The 18,722-nt window shown below is 41.2% G+C and overlaps 1 protein-coding gene across 5 annotated transcripts; it reads right to left on the bottom strand.

Moving 5' to 3' along the window:
* Window positions 1-126: 126 nt before the first annotated feature.
* On the bottom strand, window positions 127-18,205 carry TRMT10B (tRNA methyltransferase 10B). 5 transcript variants are annotated; one of them, XM_047066423.1, is made up of 9 exons: window positions 18,185-18,205; window positions 11,379-11,581; window positions 10,579-10,687; window positions 9,847-9,971; window positions 7,693-7,845; window positions 6,479-6,557; window positions 5,770-5,837; window positions 1,774-1,897; window positions 127-975 (listed from the first exon to the last, which is right to left on the bottom strand). In XM_047066423.1, the coding sequence occupies exons 2-9, from the start codon at window positions 11,562-11,564 to the stop codon at window positions 869-871; spliced, it is 951 nt and encodes a 316-aa protein (XP_046922379.1). In that variant the 5' UTR covers window positions 11,565-11,581; window positions 18,185-18,205; the 3' UTR covers window positions 127-868. The 5 variants fall into 5 exon arrangements, with proteins under 5 accessions (XP_046922379.1, XP_046922372.1, XP_046922384.1 ...); XM_047066416.1 differs by lacking the exon at window positions 18,185-18,205 and adding an exon at window positions 15,852-15,885; XM_047066428.1 differs by lacking the exon at window positions 18,185-18,205 and adding an exon at window positions 15,852-15,870 and having other exon boundaries at window positions 11,379-11,576.
* Window positions 18,206-18,722: the final 517 nt, after the last annotated feature.

Genomic DNA, 18,722 nt, shown 5'->3' with positions numbered 1-18,722 from the left:
TTCAAGTTTACTAACCCAAGCTGGCCAGAGTAACTGAAGCAACTATATGTAACTAAGACCTGAGAAAAGGGATCACTGAGATTGTGTAATGAAAGGTTATCCAACATACTTGCATCAGAGGCAATGTATTTCCTGGTTACTTTTTTTCTTTTCTGGTTATTTTTAAGTTAGACTTACCAATACTGTATTTTTGCTCTTCAATTCTGCCTGTTGATTATAAATATATATGAAGAAACTAGTTTGCACAAGGCTCAGAAAGATACAAAGATACTCCCACAAAGTGTCCTGTTAGGAGGCTACCTTTAGGAAGAGAGAAACCCTCCACTCCATACTCAGAGCAGGAGAGACAGGGTGGGAGCTACAAGTGGGAGCAAAGTGCTATGGGGCTTAAAGCAGGGCTAGGTTAGGATCCTGCAAAACACATAGAGTGTATCGCTGAGTTGGGGAAAATCACCATGAACAGAGGAGGCTGGAGAAAGTGCTACAACTTGATACCAGTTGAGTGAAAATTAAACTCGATATAATAATAATTATTTAATTATTTAAGCTATCTCTAAAGAATAGGTATTTCACAAATAGGTACATAAAAGATGAATTAATACATCCAAAGCCATGTAGTTTTGGGCTAATTCCTGGTTATGTAAACTTTTTACTTAGTCATATATCTGGGCTCTTCCTGTGAGCCAGGCACTCGGAGATAGAAAAGAGTGTAAAATGTGGTCCCTGTTATTAGTAACTTATATTCTAGTGAAGATCCAAGATGTCAAGTAAAGGCAAGTGTGTGCCATCGCCACCCTCTGCTCCGCTTTTCGGTCAAGGCACCTTCAGCAACTTCCCCACCCCTGCAACTTCTTAGGCTGTCTGTCCATCACTCCACTGAGTTCTGAAGAACGTAGCCTTTTCTGGAAGAAACTCCTTTCTTCAATGCTTCAGGCCAGTTTTGAGTCTCAAAGTATGCAGATAGGATATCAAAGACTGTTAGAGGGTAAAAAGAAAATAGTGACCACACTGAGAAAAAAGTAGTAAATGACTGATGAGGAAAAGGGTGTTCTGGAATATTTCATTTAACAAACCTCTGCACCACACACGGACCCTCTTGCCACAAGGACCTCAGCCTACATGGAGAGATAACGAGCCTGTGAATGGACAGTGCCGCAGCACTGAGAGGAAAACAGTACAATGGAACACAAAGGAGGGTCTCTGAATGGCTGAGAGGGGGAAGGGAGCAGCCAAGATGCTCCTGGACTGAATTCTGGATAAATAGGACTTCACAGTTCACTGATGGGTTGAACACCGCATTCTAGGCCAAGTGGACAATTTCACCCATCTTTAACATAGTTGGTTGGGATCCAGGAAGAAAATGCCAAGTGCATCTGAGAGGCTAGAATACTTGTCACAAACAGCATGCAATAAAATCTGAGCACATTAGTCACGGGGTACTGCTTTGAGGTCTGCTTATATGTAAACATAATGCAAAGAAGCAGCACCAGAATTAACACACATTAAATGTGGGCCAAGTGAGGGGCGCCTGGGTGGCTCAGTCGGTTAAGCGTCCAGCTCAGGTCATGATCTCACAGTTTCATGGGTTTGAGCCCCACATCAGGCTCTGCGCTGACCACATGGAGTCTGCTTGGGATTCTCTCTCTCTCTCTCTCTCTCTCTCTCTCTCTCTCTCTCTCTCTTCCTTTCTCTCTGCCCTTCCCCCACTCATGCTGTCTCTCTCAAATTAAATAAACTTAAAAAAAAAAAAAGCGTGGGCCATGTAAGCAGTACCTTGATTGATGGCCAAGATCTCTGAATGATAGTTTTTCCGATTCTGGCATCTGACCATGTATTCCTGGATTGGCAAGCGGGCTGTCTTGACAGAGTGCTCTTGGGCTTTTTGAAATGTCACCTTCTGTAAATCACAAATATTTTTCTTGTGAAAATGATAAAGATATTCTCATTGTAATATGCATAGCAAATTATGAGAAACCCCATTTACCACCACTCCAATTTCCATCTGTATAATTATGATCATCTGTAATCATAATTAAATGGTAAGTATTAAAAATCAGTAGCCTAAGGGAGAATGAAGGAACTGCAGACAATGAAGAGTATTTACCTGTTCTAAGTAAGAAATGGCTTGTGCAGCAGACATCTCACTCACTTGGGAGTCATCTATCTACTAGCTTCCATTTATTACTATTTACAACCAAGAAGGAAATAAGTAAAAGGAGGCATATTTATTTGCAGCCACAATCTGCATCCAAAAGTTCAAGCAATCTAATCAACCAGAGGAGAACACTCCTGACCCTAAGTCGGTAAGATGTAATTCTGGATCTGGAGTTTTCAGCCCATAGCCATTTGACAGCAGCAAATTAGAGAAAAGGGAGAAAGGATTCAAGTCAGATACAAAACAGCAATAAGGTGTGAGAGCACTCAGCCCAAGTAAAAGGAAGGGATCTGAAAACTGCAGAAAGCAGTCATAAAAACTAAAAAAACCCCAAAATCTGAGGCCATTTAGGGTCAGAGTACAATAACTAATATCCCTTTAAAGATGTTCCTGAGTCATGAACTCAAATTTAAATTATATTTGCCACTTTGTAAGAAGCTCTGGAGAGATCATCTACCTACTTACAATTTCAGGATTAAAAAGAAAGGTTTAGATTACTGGTTAGATTACTGGTATAGATTACTTCCAATAGTTAACTATTGGAAGGGGCCTCAATAGTTAATTATTCTATTCCGATCATCTTTCCAATGTTGGTCTATCCTTATGGCCTCTCTTCCAAGTGGCCTCTGTCCTGAAAGGGACAATCCTTATGACAGGCATCCTGGGGAAACCTATTCTACTTTTGACAGTATGGATTAATAGGAAATTCTTGACAGGGAGCCAAATTTTCTGTTTTCCCTGAGCCTTCCACTAATTTTTCTAGTCCCATCCCCCCAGGACCATACCAAGCAAGTAAAATGTCTCTTCCATAAGATGGCCATTCAGGTACTCCACAGCAGGGATCATGCCCTGTGCATCCTTCTGGCAGTCTCAGTTCTGTCGCCTCCCCCTTGAGTCTCTTCATCATTCAGGCCAAATTCATCTGAATTTGTTGCAGCTTGTCACTGTCCTTTCCCACTGTGTCATGATCGACTGGCCACCAACAGTGTGGTCTGACCAGCTGGAGCAGCATGAAGCAGACCTAGCACCTCTGTCCTGACACTGGACCACCTGCTTCTCAGACTCACATAAAACAATTCCAAGAGAGAACTTCCAAAATGTGTTATGTGATGCGATTCAGATAACATAAAGGTATAGCTGCTCAAAAGCCTTTTTTGAAGAATAAGATCCCTTTGCATATATGGTCTAGGTGGTTTTTTTTTTGTTTTAAGTCTATTCTTTTACAATCATTTTGAACTGGAGTACAAGAATTCAAAGTTAGTAAGAGACTTGGATGCTGCCCTGGAGGAGCTCACAGTCTAGTTTCTGCTCCTCTGAACATTTAAAGATAAAACGATTCCCCTTGAAGAAATGTTCTCAGCCTATCTTCTGTGTGGAAGCCAAACTCTGCAGTAACAACCAAAAAGTTCTATACGTGTGGCAAATCATTGTGCCAATTATTTTTCAGTTTAAACACGACTGGAGCGATAAGAGAAGACAATGTATTAAAACTGCACATCACTGATTGTACCCTGCTCACTGACCTTCTAGACTTTTCTGACTCAAAAGAAAAAGCTGTCACTCTGCTGTGGGAGACTGCATTTGGCTGTTATGTCTCTTTAATCTCTTTTAATCTATAACAGCCCCCTAACTCCGTTTTTATTACACTGTTTTTTTTTTTAAAATGTGGTCCAACTGTTTTGCAGAATGCCTCACATCCTGTTTCTTCATGATTAAATGTAGTTTAAACAGTTTTCAGTAAGAACACTTTGCAAGTGAGATTCCATCACATTGGGAGGCACATAGTGTCAACACTGGTGATTCTAAGTTTGAACATCTGGTAAGATGGTGACCTCCAGTTCACTTCACTGTAATGGCACATTTGTGCCTTTGTGATGTGTGGGGCAACACTTGGGAGACTTGTGTGAATAGCCAGTTCCCCCACGCTTTTTGTTCAATCAGTTCCGTCAATCAGTGATTACACTGGGAGTAACAAAATAATGATTTTTCAATTCTATTATGTATTTCTCATTTAACAGCTAGCATTCTTTTTTTTTTTTTTTTAATGTTTATTTATTTTGAGAGAGAAAGAGGGTACGCGCGAGCAGGGGACAGACATAGAGAGGGAGAGAGCATCCCAAGCAAGCTCTGCACTGTCAGTGCAGAGCCTGATGCGGGGCTGCGTCTCACAAACCATGAGATCATGACCTGAGCCGAGATCAAGAGTCAGATGTTTAATTGACTGAGCCACCCAGGCGCTCCTAATACCCAGCATTCTAGCATTCTTCTATCTCCACCCCCCACCTGTTTTTTAGATTATCACTATGAATCATGGAATGCTGACCTTTTTTTTTTTTTCATTTTATTTATTTGAGAGAGAGAGTGGGGGAGAGTGGCAGAGGGTGAGACAGGGAGGGAGAGAGAATCCTAAGCAGACTCCACACTCAGCACAGAGCCCAATGAGGAGCTCGATCCCACGACCCTGGGATTATGACCTGAGCCAAAACCAAGAGTCAGACATTCCACCAACTGAGCTACACAGGCACCCCAGAACACTGACCTTTTTAGAATAAATGCAATTCAGTTAAGTATCACCTGTATTGGGGCGCCTGGGTGGCTCAGTCGGTTGGGTGTCCGACTTCGGCTCAGGTCATGATCTTGCGGTCTGTGAGTTCGAGCCCCGCATCAGGCTCTGCTGACAGCTCAGAGCCTGGAGGCTGCTTCGGATTCTGTGTCTCCCTCTCTCTCTGCCCCTCCCCCGCTCATGCTCTGTCTCTCTCTCTCTCTCAGTCAAAACTAAATAAAACATTAAGAAAATTTAAAAAAAAGTATCACCTGTATTAAATACGTGTGTATATCTCTACAGATATGAAAAAATATCCAAAATACACTCACATATATTAAAAAATACATATATGTAATATACCCACGAACACTTGTGTGATCATAGATTATATCAAGAAGTATACACAAGAAAATAGTGGTTGGCTCAGGTGGGGGGCACTGTAGGACAAGGATAGGAGGGAGACTTATTTCTCACTGTAGTTCTTTTTATACACCTTATTATATCATTATTTATTGCGTATGCAATATGTTAATTAGTGATATAAACTAGTAACAATTATCTCAACAAATGTGTGTATAATAGAAACATATTTCAAAACTCCAATTATTCCAATAAAATTCCAACTCAACAAAAGAAATCTGCACAGTCTTACTGACATCAAAATTATAGGATAAAACTTATGTCAGCAGAAAAGACAGCCCAAGAAGGAACAAACTCCACTCTCATAAAGAACAATTAGGTGGGAAGAATGCTGAATCAATGCTTCCTTGGTCAAGATCAGAGTTATCCTTGCAGAACTGAAGAGAGGAGAAAAGAAATTCAACAACGGCTCTTTATGTAATTACCAAACACTCCCCATGCCAGTTCCTGACTGGACTGCCAGGTCAGATCACTAACATTGATGAGAAAGGGAATTTCACAAGCAGGAGGGCCAACCGAGGCAGGAGAGATTCCTTCTTCCTATTCTGAGTTCTTAGGCCTTTTGGGTAAGATTATGATAGGGCAGCTACCTCTGAAAGGAAGCCCCGCTTTTCAAAATATAGCTGTTAGGTCTAAAATGCACGTTTACCTTCTGGATGCTTTCGTCCACAAGTCCACCAAGGATGTAAACTTTGTTTAGATCAACATCTTCAAGAGCTAATGAAAAAATGAAGGCCATTGAGATCAAATCTGTTTTATAATTTCTAAAGCCAAAGAAAGTAAAAGGAAAGAATTATTAATGATAAAAGTAGAAATTTAATAAAGTAGGAAACAAAAAGGTAATAGATTTGCTAATTTTCTCAAAAGACAAAACTTTGGCATATCTAACCAAGAAAAAAAAGGCAGTCGACTCAAATCAACATTAGGATTCATAAAGGAGACAAAATAAAAATTACAGAGGAATGTGAAATAATTAGGAAAGAATACTAAGATCAACTTAATACCAATAAATTTGAAAAGTATGTGAAATAGTTGATTTTCTGGAAAAAACACATATCTAACATTGATCCAAGAAGGGCCAAGGAGGGGAGCTGACCAGGGAAACTGGGAAAGACTGCCAGGTAGGTCACAAGGTCCAATGAGGCTGGAGACCCTAGATCTGTGCAGCTGTGCACACATAGTAGGACATGTGCAAAGTGTAGTGACGTATACACCCATAAGAGGTGTGCAATTAATGTTCATTCCTTTTGTTTTTTTTGATACACCTTGGGTGGCTTTAATAAATTCTGACACAGGGAATAATCAAACACAGGGTTTAGAACAAAGTGCTACATGAATCCATGCAGGAAAGTACATACCATGTTCTGAATCAGGAGTCAGGTACACAAGGGTTTCCAGAGGAAATAAACTAAAGCAGTCTTCCTCTGTTATGTCTAGCTGAAAAATGTAAATAATCCAATGTAGTGTGAACTAGGTTAAGACACAGCCCACACTGCAGCATCTAGTTACCAGGCATCAATTCTCTGTTAGGCATGGCTCTAAGTGCATCAAGGGGACACATGTCTGACAATCTGTTCTCACAAAGTACTTCAATGGGGAGAGGAAGTAGAAAGGACATTCTACAAAACAAGATAGAAAGTAATACAACACCCTAACAGATGTACAGGAAGCACGCCCCAGGACAACAGATGAGGGAGTGATAACACCAGGGACAACCTTCTAATGAAGGGAATGCTGGAACTTGGTTTCTGAAAAGAGATGAGATAGACACATACAAAAGGAAGTAGCAATGAAAATGGGGAGAATCACCTAAGAAAGGCATGAAGATGGCAAAGCAAGGGAACCATGTGACCCTAAGAGTGGGTCTGTGGGGCTCACGTACGAGAATCATAAAACCCGCACAGAGAAGAGAAGCAGGAACTGGCTGTACTGTAGGAGAGACACTCAGACAGTAACAGCGACCACAACTAACTGCAGGACCACACAGGGCACGTTTCATACTCTCTTCCTCTGTGAACCTCCCTAGGAAAGTCCACGCCACCCAGTCCCAGCTACATAACACAAACACACAAGACATTTTTAGTGGCACTTCTTAGGAAGTGTTCTGGATTGTTGCCTGTATTATGATCACCACATTCATGGGACCCTAGGGAAAGGGATAAAAAGTAACTGAATGCTCCCTAAAACTCACCTTGAGTCCACATTACTCTCATAAGGATTTTCTCTTCCCCCATAACTCATGCTCCCTAATTATGCACTACTGTAAACAAGAAAGGAGTCACAGCATTTCCCCCAAAACATTCGTGGAGTATACAGTCTAGCATACAACACACAGAATACAAAATACAGTCCTAGATACCTGGTAATATTAGTCTGCCAATGCAGTGGAAGGATGAAAGTTTAGAAATCGAAGAACTGATGAGAGATTCTAAAGTTTTTTAGATTGCAATAGTGAAAATATAGAATTAGTATATTTTTATATAAAAATATGAAAAAGTTAAAAAAAATTTACTATTATCATACAATCTATATTTCAAATGACACTTCAAGTAATATGCAAAATGAGGCTTACCAGGTAACTAGAAAATCCATCATTCATCCTCAAACACTCTTCATACAGGTGACTGTCTGTTGTGAATCCAGTGAGGTAGATCCAAAATGGCCTGTCAGCTTTTTTATTTGAACCATACAACCTTCGGATCTGTCCAGCCAGTCTACTTAACTCCTTCAAAGAAATAACGACAACTTAGACTAGAAGCATGCCCACTCTTTCTAAATTCACTACCAACAAATGGTTAGGGATGGCTGGATGGCTCAGTTGGTTAAGCATCTAACTCTTGATTTTGGCTCAGGTCATGATCTCACAGTTCATGAGTCTGAGCCCTGTGCTGGGCTCTGCACTGACAGTGTGGACCCTGCTTGAGATTCTCTCTCTCTCTCTCTCTCTCTCTCTCTCTCTCTCTCTCTCTCTCTCTCTCTCCCTCTCTCTCACTCTCTCCCTCTCCCTCTACCCTTCCTGGGCTCACGCATTCCCTCTCAAAAAAACAAATAAACAAACAAAAAAACAAAAAACCATACCATACCATAAAACGAAACGAAACGAAACAAAACGAAACAAAACAAAACAAAACAAAACAAAACAAAACAAGACAAATGGTTACTCAGTAAGTTCACTGAATGCTACTCTGAGAAATCTGATGAACTAGAATGGCCCCTTTTACTCCAAGAATGAGTACGGAGGGTATATGTGAGCATGCATGTTACACTCCATGGCACACACACCTTATAGATCAAAGTTAAGGTAATGATACTAGCCCAAAAATAGTGAGTTAATGGAAAGACTCTGAACTCTCTCTCCTTCTGGACCTGCTGTTATATATCTAATATGATATACAGAATTGTTCTTTTAGCTCATATCTAAAATTTTACCATGTGATATTTATTTTTAAAAGGTTAGATTACTAAACAGACATGTTTTATACTCCATCAAATAAAATTGGCACCTTACCCTAACTCTAGGAGATGTAACAGGGTCAGAGGTTTTAACTTTCCATCCTGATTCAGAGACATCACCTTAAGAAAAGTAGTTTCACAATCTGGCCTGATCTGGGTCAGGAGAGAAAAAAACACTCTGGATTTGATTTAATCTGATTTCAATTAAAATAAACAGAAAATTCTTGGTTGACCTTTTCAGAGGGCTATACTTAGAGGTTCCATGTACGAACCCCAAATCTTCAGTCTTCCTAGTTTCTCTGAAAAACATGCAAACACCAGCATATACGACAAAGATGTTGGCAAACAGAAGAACCTGGTTTTTGGTGTAAGGCCAAAAATTAAGGCCCAATACTGTGTGTTTCCTAGACATCTGGTGAAACCAGGTAGGCCCTGAAAGTCCAAATAAATGCAAGCTCTTCCCCCAGTTCTGCTCCCATAGACAAGGCCCCCCAGCTAAACAATCCTTTCTGTCAAAGGGACCAGGCTAGTTCCTGCTTATCCCCAAGTAGTGAGTTTCAATTCCCTGCCAGCCCATGGAGTTATTCCCAGAAAATTAAACACATCTTCCTGCAGGAACCAGGGAGTACCCCACCCTCATGATACTACAAAGCCTGCCTCCCACAGCCCCTGGTTGTTCATTCTGTCCCCAAGTATAATCCCATGTGGTCCTGCATGGCATGCAGTGTCCTCCTCCCCCTGGGCTGAGTACACATGACTAATAAACTGCTATCATTCTTATCTGTCCAATGTCAAGTGTGTTTTCTTCAGCCATCCCCAAAACCCTAGGGTGGAATCCCTCCTTTACCAATGGGGTGAATGGAAAACGATTAAAACACATACGTTATAGGAAGACCTCCTACAAGGTCATCTCATCAACATGCAACTAGGCAAATATTCCTCTCCCCAGTAGAAAGCCAGATTTCATTTCTGGAGGACTGAACATGAAAGACTCCATCTAGACCGGGGACACCATGAATACTGAGACAACAAGGTGGGGCTCAAAACAGAAGATCAGATAAAATTTGCAGACTAAACCAGAGGGTATCTATTCTCTTCCTGATTCTTTATAACAGCCAATTTGAACTGAGAAGCCATGTGTAGAAAACTAAACACTTTTGCTGGTTTACTACGGAATTACAGAGGCTGAAAGTGGTCCTGCTCTTTGTCAAAGCTGTTCCCTTCTGGACGTCCCTCATGTGAGCAGGAATTCAGAGCTTAATGGATGTCCTACCTTCTTAGACATGTGGTGGGTCATACTCAAATCAATACAGAGTCTTGGTCCTGAGTGTTTGGCTTCCAAAAGTCTCTCCTTGGTTAAGGATCTCAGAAAACGTTTGCTGTGCTGGGGGCAGATGCCTGAAGTAGAAATATCAAAAAGGAGTAAAAGTGGGAAAACAGAGGAATACATTCAGTTGGAAAAGAATCTCCCTAGCCAACTGATATTTTTTGTACACAAAGAGAAACTTGAAACTCATACAAGATATTTATTCATTTGGGTGCAGCTGAATGGTGAGGGGTGTGGGCTCTGGAGTACATTGCTGAGTCTAACTCAGAGTTCAGTCCATTTACTTATTACTAGATAGTCTTAGGCACATTATTTAATTTCTGAGCCTCAGTCTCTTCACCTACTAAATGGGGATAATAAAAGCACCTACCCCTCAGGGTAAGCCATGTAAAATTCTTAGCAATGAACCTAGCACATAGCACTCAGTAAATGTTAGCTCCTGTGGTTATCATTCCTTCTACTTCTGAGCTTATAAACACATATGTTCACTATGTGTTTCAGGGCAGCCTTAAACTTTGCTGTCTTTGAAACATTGATTCCCCCCAAAACAGAACAACAGGTCCTACCTCCAAGAGGTTTGTTTTTCCTTAAAAACAATATTCCTACTCTCCTAAGAACATGCAGATACTAGTCCGTAAAGAGATAAATGACTACACCAGCAATCGGATTTATTTTTACCTGAATTTTCTACACGATTGGCCTTTCTTCTTTCTTTTTCTTGCTTTCTTTTGCTCTTCTTTGCTGCAACTATCTTTTCCCAGTGTCTCTGTTTTCTTTGGACATTTTTCTTATGTCATCGAGAAAACAAAATTGTTTGAGAACTTCGTAAGCAACAAAAAGGAAAATGAATATTCAAATCAATTACTTATTTTTTAAGTTAGATTTAGAGTTAGGAGAGAACAAAGATATTAGTCTTAAAAAAAAAAAAAAAAAAAAGACTGGATTGTGTTAAGAGAAAGCAGAGCCCCAGAAAAGAAAAGTGATATGCCCAAAGTAAATGTATTAGGGACAGGGAGGGACAGGGCCTAAAGCAGAGCTTAGATTTCCTGACCCTTCTGAGGTGTAACAAAAACTCCTTCCCAGCTGGCTCAGTCGGTTAAGTGTCCGACTCTTGATTTCAGCTCAGGTCATGATCTCAGTTTGTGGGTTCGAGCCCTGCGTAGGGCTCTGTTTTGACAGCGCAGAGCCTGCTTGGGATTCTCTCTCTCTCCTTCTCTGTCACTCCCCGTCTCGTGCTCTCTCTCTCCCTCTCAAAATAAACAAATACACTTAAAACAAATTCCTCTTGCACTTTATATACTTTTCTTATGACTCAAGTGGAACTGAAACCTTAAACCAGTAGCAGGAAATTCATCCAATTTTGGAGCACACCAAACTCATTCCTAGTCTTTTTGTTACTAGTACCTACCCTCAGAACAGGGGTCTCTGGGACATAGCACCATCGCAAAGCCCACGGCCAGGCAACTCGCTGCACTTACTGAGCACCACATTGCACTGCCTGTGGGCAGTGTCTCTCCCTCCAGATGCTCACATTCCACATCAATCTGTAGAAGCTGGAAGCTTTCAGAGATGCTGTCTTCACCTGTGTCCTCTAGGATGACTTCTTGCTCCTGCAGCACGCGTGAGTCTGTTTTCCGAGCACTCCCTTCCAATTTCCAGTCCATGTGTTTAGTCTTCTGTCCTTTTCACCCAGGTCAGAAAAAGGCACAATTACGTGAGACGTCACCTTATTTCACCTACAGAGGTATTTCCCTGCATCCCAATGTCAAATAGCATTACTGTGTTGCTGAAGGAGTAGACATGTGGGAAATATTAACACAGACTTATTGAATGGAGAAAAGTGTCTGTGTCTTCCAGAGAAATGGGTCAGCCCAGAAATGTTTCAGTACCAAGGAGGCTAAATCCACTTTTTAGAAGACAAGCACAGCTCCTGACAGCTCCTAGCAATCACCAATGATTCACGGCTGCAGTGACACAGGTGGTCAAGTAATTTACTGTGTTCTTCAAAATGCATGTAGTAGTTGAGGGTGGGACAGAAATGGCAAAAGCCACCTCCTCCATTATGTTTCAGTTTATATTTAGAACTATTCCTTTAGCAAACATTTATTGAACACCTACTATATGTGAAGTCCACTACTAGAAATATCCTAGGAAGGTAAGAGCTAGCCAAAAACATATGGTGAAGAGTTACCCGAAACCAACCAAGAATTCTAGGTTGCTAGTGATGTATCATAATTTGTTTTTCCAAACTATGTATTCCTTCTCCCAACTCAGTTAAGTATCACTGCAGCTGAAAGCCACAGTCACCAGTGAGAAAACTTAATATCCATCAGAAGTGCTGAGGTAGGAAAATATGGAGTACCCATTGCTATGGCACACTAAACAAGGGCCATAATTTCAAACTGCTGTTCAAAATCCCTGCAAAGGTTATAAGTAAAAAATGTTCTAGGCACACCTGGGTGGCTCAGTTAAGCGTCTGACTCTCGATTTCAGTTCAAGTCATGATCTCACAGTTGTTGAGACTGAGCCCTACATCTGGCTCCAGGCTGAGTGTGGAGCCTGTTAAGATTCTCACTTTCTCCCTGTGCCCCCTCCCCCACTCACACTCTCTCTCTCTAAAAATTAAAAAAACCACTCTAGCCTACAGTTAAGTGTCACATATGTCCATTGTTTATGGCTGCACCTCTGAGTCCAGTGCATTTCCACCATCTTCGGAAAAGTATAGCTTTGCAAAAGCAAATGTATGTAATATGATCCATGCATATGGTAAAAAAAAAAAAAAAAGATTTATAATGAAAAGTAATGATCCTCATTCCAATCCCTTCCACCTCTAGTGCCAACCTGTTAATCAGGTCTTTTTAGTTCATCCGGTAATTAACTCCTTATCCTGAAATCATATGCTTTCCATTACTTCTTGAATCAACTTTAACTTTTATCAACTCCCTATGAAACACTAGAATTCAAATCACTCATAATATCCCCTCTTATTTTTCTGTTACACTGACTTTTAAATTTTTTTGAGGTATACTTTACATACAGTAAAACCCAAAGGTTAGGTACAGCTCAATATTGTGTGTGTGGAGAGAACATACCAGCTCAATGAGTTTTTAACAAAAGCATAGGTGTGTTACTTACACCCTCATCAAGATATGGAGCATTTCTTTTTTTTTTTTAAACTTTTTAGTCATTCTTCTTTTTTTTTTTAATGTTTATTTATTTTTGAGAGAGAGAGAGAGAGAGACAGAGAGAGAGAGAGCTTGAGAGGGGAAGGGCCAGAGAGAGAGGGAGACAGAGAATCCAAAGCAGGCTCCAGGCTCTGAGCTGTCAGCACAGAGACCAATGTGGGGCTTGAACCTGTGAGCCACAAGATCATGACCTGAGCCAAAGTTGGATGCTTAACCCAATGAGCCACCCAGGTGCCCCAAGATATGGAACATTTCTATCACTCCAGAATGTTCCTTTCCTTCTGCACTTTGCAAGTCAATCTCCATCCCATTCCCATAACCCGACAAAAGCAACCATTGTTTTTTTTCTATAACCATAGATTAACTGTGCCTATTATAAAACATCATATAAATGGATTCAAACACTGACATTGACATTTTCCCCCTCAACGTGTTTGAGAATCATACGTGTTACTTCATGTATTAGTAGTTTATTCCTTTTAATTGCTGAGCAGAATTCCATTGTATGATATACCATAATTTATTTCCCTATTGATGAACATTTGAGATTTTTCCAATTTGGGACTACTATGAATAAAGTTGCTAACAACATTCTCACACAAGTGTTTTTGTGGACATATGTCTTCATATCTGTTGGCCAAGTACCTAACAGTAGAGTTGATGGGGCATAGGATAGTTGCCTATTTAACTCACAAAAGACTGCCATCAGTTTCTCAAAGCGACCGCACCACTTTACAGTGCTGTCAGCAACAAATCAGACTTCCAGATGATCTGCAGCATCACCAACATTTGCTGTTGCCAGAGTTCTTAATCTTGGCCATTCTTGTGTAGTAGAGCCTAGCTGTGTTTTAATTTGAATTTCTTTGATTGTTAATGATATTAAGCACTTTTTCATGTAATTTATTGGCCATTCATAATATATCTTCATAAGATTTCTGATCAAGTCTTCTGCTCATTTTTGAATTATCTTTTTATTAATGAACTGTTGAAGTTTATCATATTTCTGGATACAAGTCTTTTTTCAGACATGGGTATTGAGAAGAGGTTTTCCCAGTGTGTGGTCTGCCCGCGCATTTTCTTAACAAGGCTTTTTGTTAAGCAGAAATTTTAAATTTTGACCAAGTCTAATTTATCATTTTTAATTAACTTTATTTCTTTAACTTTTTAACTTTATTTTTTTATTAAGTATAAAAGTTAATGCTGTGTCTTCTAAGAAATCTTTGCCTACCCAAAAAGCACAGAGATATTCTATGTTGCTTTCTAGAAATACCTTTATAATTTTAGTTTTTACATTTAAGCCATCTCAAATCCACTTCTCTCAAAGATAACAGTCTTGTCCTGCTTATTGTCCAATGCTGAAAACAGTTTCTTCATATAATCTGTCCAGTTTTACAGCTTTTTTATCAGAAGGTAAGTCCAATACCCATACCTCTGTCATGACAATTACCAGAAGACATCTTTACTATGCTTAAGAATATCCTTTAAATTTCTACTTCTTGTTCAACAATCTTATATATTACCCTCTGACTCCTTAAGGTTAGGCTCCGAAAATAAACACCCTAATCTTTCCCTCTCTCTCTCTTCCACCCTTAATGTTCCAATTTGGTAAGCTGAGGCTTTAATTTTACATATTTAAGACAGGCTCTACATTGTGATGTGTCATCAAAATTAACCCTCTTGGGCTCTGTCTATTCCCTTGGTGGTTTCTAAAATTCGTAAACCAATAAGCTGCATTTATATTAACTATATAAATATTACCCACTACAGAGACAAGTAGAGTCCGAGGATTATATTTAGTTCTCTAATGTTCTGACTCCTGTTACTAGCAAACATTTCTAGTGTTAAGCTCATACTGTTTTCTTATACTCCATCAAATGCTCAAAATGAGGCCAAATTTTAGTTGTTTTTCATTTAAAAAAAATTTTTTTAAATGTTTACTTTTGAGAGAGACAGATAGAATGTGAGCAGGGGAGGGGCAGAGAGAGAGAGAGGGAGACACAGAATCCTTAGCAGGCTCCAGGCTGCTGTCAGCAGAGCCCAATGGCGGGGCTTGAACTCACGAACTGTGAGATCATGACCCAAGCTGAAGGTGGACACAACTGACTGAGCCACTCAGGTGCCCCTAGTTGTTTTTCATTTAGACATAATAGGCTGTTGTACTGGAAACATAGCAGTCCTAGGATTCAGCCATGCTTCCCAGCTTGCTACCTGTGAGTAGTAGGATAACAGCCAACGCACTTAACTTTCTGTCACTGGTTCTTTGAGATGGGATAATACTACATCCCAGGACTGTTGCAAGAACTAGACCTATTTCATTTGCCTGACATGGAGCAACTACTCATGAAATACAGGCTATTCAATCTCTTCCAGTGCTGTTCTTTCAGGCTTTCTAAAAAGGTAAGTCTTCTGAGCAGTTTTGAGGTATTCATCACACATCATGTAAACATTTAACCACCAGATATATTCCTGAATATGGCCAAGTAAATTACATTCTAGATTTTCAAAATTACAGATTAGAAATTTGTGTTCATTTTCCTGCACAGGCTAAAGTTTACTTATGCTCAGAAGTCCTTTCTTTAATACTCAGTACAGATTTTAATGTATTTATTTATACCATTGACTGTGTCACTATGAATTTAAGGCACACACAAAATTTAGTAGTGTACATATTATTTCTAGAAAAACGAGGAAAAGGCCAAGTTATTCTTAAGCATTTCAGAAGCACTGCACCGTTCACATATGAATGGCAATGTTGATTAGAAATACCTTTAAGTGGGGCGCCTGGGTGGCGCAGTCGGTTGAGCGTCCGACTTCAGCCAGGTCACGATCTTGCGGTCCGGGAGTTCGAGCCCCGCATCAGGCTCTGGGCTGATGGCTCAGAGCCTGGAGCCTGTTTCCGATTCTATGTCTACCTCTCTCTCTGCCCCTCCCCTGTTCATGCTCTGTCTCTCTCTGTCCCAAAAATAAAAAAAAAAAAAAAAAAAAAAAAAAAAATACCTTTAAGAAAAGATAGCCAGTCTCATTATACCCGTTCCTTTAGATGACTGAGCAAGTTTTGTTGTGCCCATCATCAGAGTCATCTGCATTTTTCTGCATTTAGGCATTCAAAAAAGAAAAATGAAAACTTTAAGATAAACTGGTCCAACACCTAACAACCTCATTTTATTAGGGTGAGAAAACACCAATTTGTTAAATGAATGCCAGTTTAACAGCCATGTGCTTTCCCTCCTCTGAACTCCACAGCATTTTGTATTCTCATCTGTTTGTCCATTCGTTCAGTCAATAAATATCCATTGAGCTCCTCCTCTTTGCCAGACCCCTTTGGGGAACGACTGAGAGGCAATGAATGTAGATGTCTCATTGGAGAAGTCTGGCTGAGAAGGAGAAAAGAGAGCTAGGGTTGAAGTAGCTGGAGGGGCTGCTGAGTTTTCCGCTGCTGTTTAGAAAACTGGAAGGTCTGTGCTCATGTTTTCTCTCTCATCAAACTGCATTCCTTTGCAGGAGGGACTGTGTACTTATATTTACGTAAATACTGTAAGAGTTCACAATGTAGAACCTTGCAAACAGCAGTGTTTGAATAAATGTTTGTTGAACTGAACTGAATTTTACCACTACCACCCCCATTCCCTTCTTCCTAGTCCTCTCCTTGTATCTCAGACCTCCCCAAGTTCCTATAGTCCCTGAGGATCTTGGGATACAGCAATATTGAAAATCAAATGAAGGCAATTCCAACCACTACCAAAGAGTCTGAAATATAGCAGATTGGGCAGGGACCATATCCTTTTCATCTCTGTATCTTCAGTGGCCAGCACAAGGCCTGGCACAAAATGGAAGCTCAGTAAATACTGAATAGAGCCTTGCTATCTAGTGACTCTCAGAAAGCAAACATGAAATTGGGCATCACAGAAAAACAAACCTTCTTAATCTGTGTGAGACATTATCTATGCCCAGATTTAGCATTTCATTTCATTAAAAAATGTTTTCTGAGCCTCCATTACAGGTCCAGGACCAAGTACTGGAATTATTCAATTAATCAATCATTTAACAAATAGTTACATGCTGAGGATTTGGGAATGATGTCCATTCTGCCTCCATGGGGCTCCAATTATCTACCTCAGCCTTGACTGACAGTTGGTCTGTTTCTCCACTACGTTACAAGCTCTTCCAGGGAAGAGAGGATAAAGAATTCAGGTGCGCACCCCCAGTACTCAGCACTGAGCCTTGCAGAACACAAGGAACCTAAATGTTTTATGATTATGTTACCCTTCTGCTCAGAACTATGTAGTATTCTCCATTTCACTTACAGTACATAACTGAAATCCTTACAATGGCCTATACTCCTCATTAAGATCTACCTCCCGCATCGAGTGTCCTCTGCACTCTCTGGTCTGCTTGCTGCTCCTAACATACTTAAGGATATTCCCACCTCAGAGCCTTTGCACTTGCTGTCGTGTCTACCTCCAATGCTCTTCCCCTAGATAATTATATGGCTACCTGCCTCAATTTATTCTTATATCACTGTTCAACATGGCACATGTTTTACTTATTGTCTGAACTTCCCCATTCCTATAACGTAAGCAGGTGTTGTGTTTGTTTCGTCCACTACTCTATCCTATATGCCTAGAAAAGGGCTTGGTACATAACAGACGCTCAATAAATACTTACTGATTTAATAAATTCTCCACCCATCCCCATCTCTGAGTTGACAGAAGCCTCAGATCTTTTCTAACCCAAATCCCACCTGAGGAGCATATCGCTGGGCCCTAAGTGACGGGCCAGCCTCTGTCTGCACAACTGTTTGCGTCTCTCATTTTCTAAGTTTTAGTCCACCGAAGCTGGCTCCAGTCCTCTGGCACCTTCAGCACGAGAACACCAAGACCCCAGGTCCGAGAGTACCCCGCCTGTGCGCCCCGTCTGGCCCACAGCCTGCTAGTGCGAGGGGTGGCAGAAAGGAAAAGCACCAAGAAGGTGGAGGACACCAGGCCACACGACTGTAGAAGGTCGCTTCCCGGCATCTGTCCCACCTACGAACCAGGCGGCAGCCCCAAGTCAGACCCCTTTGGCCCCACGTCAGTCCACCCAACGAACCCCAGGCGTACCTGAATCCCTCACCTCGCGCAGTCTCGGCGGCGCACGTCAGGCCCCGCCTCCGGGCCAACTTCCGGTTCCTGCCCCCCTCCGAGTGGCATTCTGGGAGTTGTGGTTTTCAGCCTGGTAGCTTGGTGTGCCGGAGCCAGTGGGAGGCTTTGCCTTCCATCTACACTGGCTGCGTACCACCCAGGTATTGCTGCGCCTGCCTGAACCTATTTCCTCGGTTGTGAGACGGAGATTACGATACCCGCCGCTCGCCACTTTCGCAGGCTGCGGCAGGTAACCCGAGGCTTTGATGGTTCTCAAGGGCTGGGCATTGGGAAACTGGGCTGAAACCGGGCTGGAACCACCCCTCTTCTCACAACCTGGGGGTCTTGCCCTCCCTTGGACCCCCTACAACCAGCAGAGCCCACGAACTGACACAGGCTTCCCTGAGCACACAGCTGCCCTCACCACCACCTGGCTGTTTAGGCAGACAATAGAGATATTCGGGCTTGGGCCCTTAACAAGTGAGTCTAGGCTCTGGCCACTCTCCCTTCTCCTTCT

Source organism: Lynx rufus, unplaced genomic scaffold (genome assembly GCF_022079265.1).
Source record: "Lynx rufus isolate CCGP_SWC_20201006 ecotype Redwood Valley unplaced genomic scaffold, mLynRuf1.p SCAF_10, whole genome shotgun sequence".
Lineage (NCBI taxonomy): Eukaryota > Metazoa > Chordata > Mammalia > Carnivora > Felidae > Lynx > Lynx rufus.
This window is presented reverse-complemented; position numbering and strand designations above follow the sequence as displayed.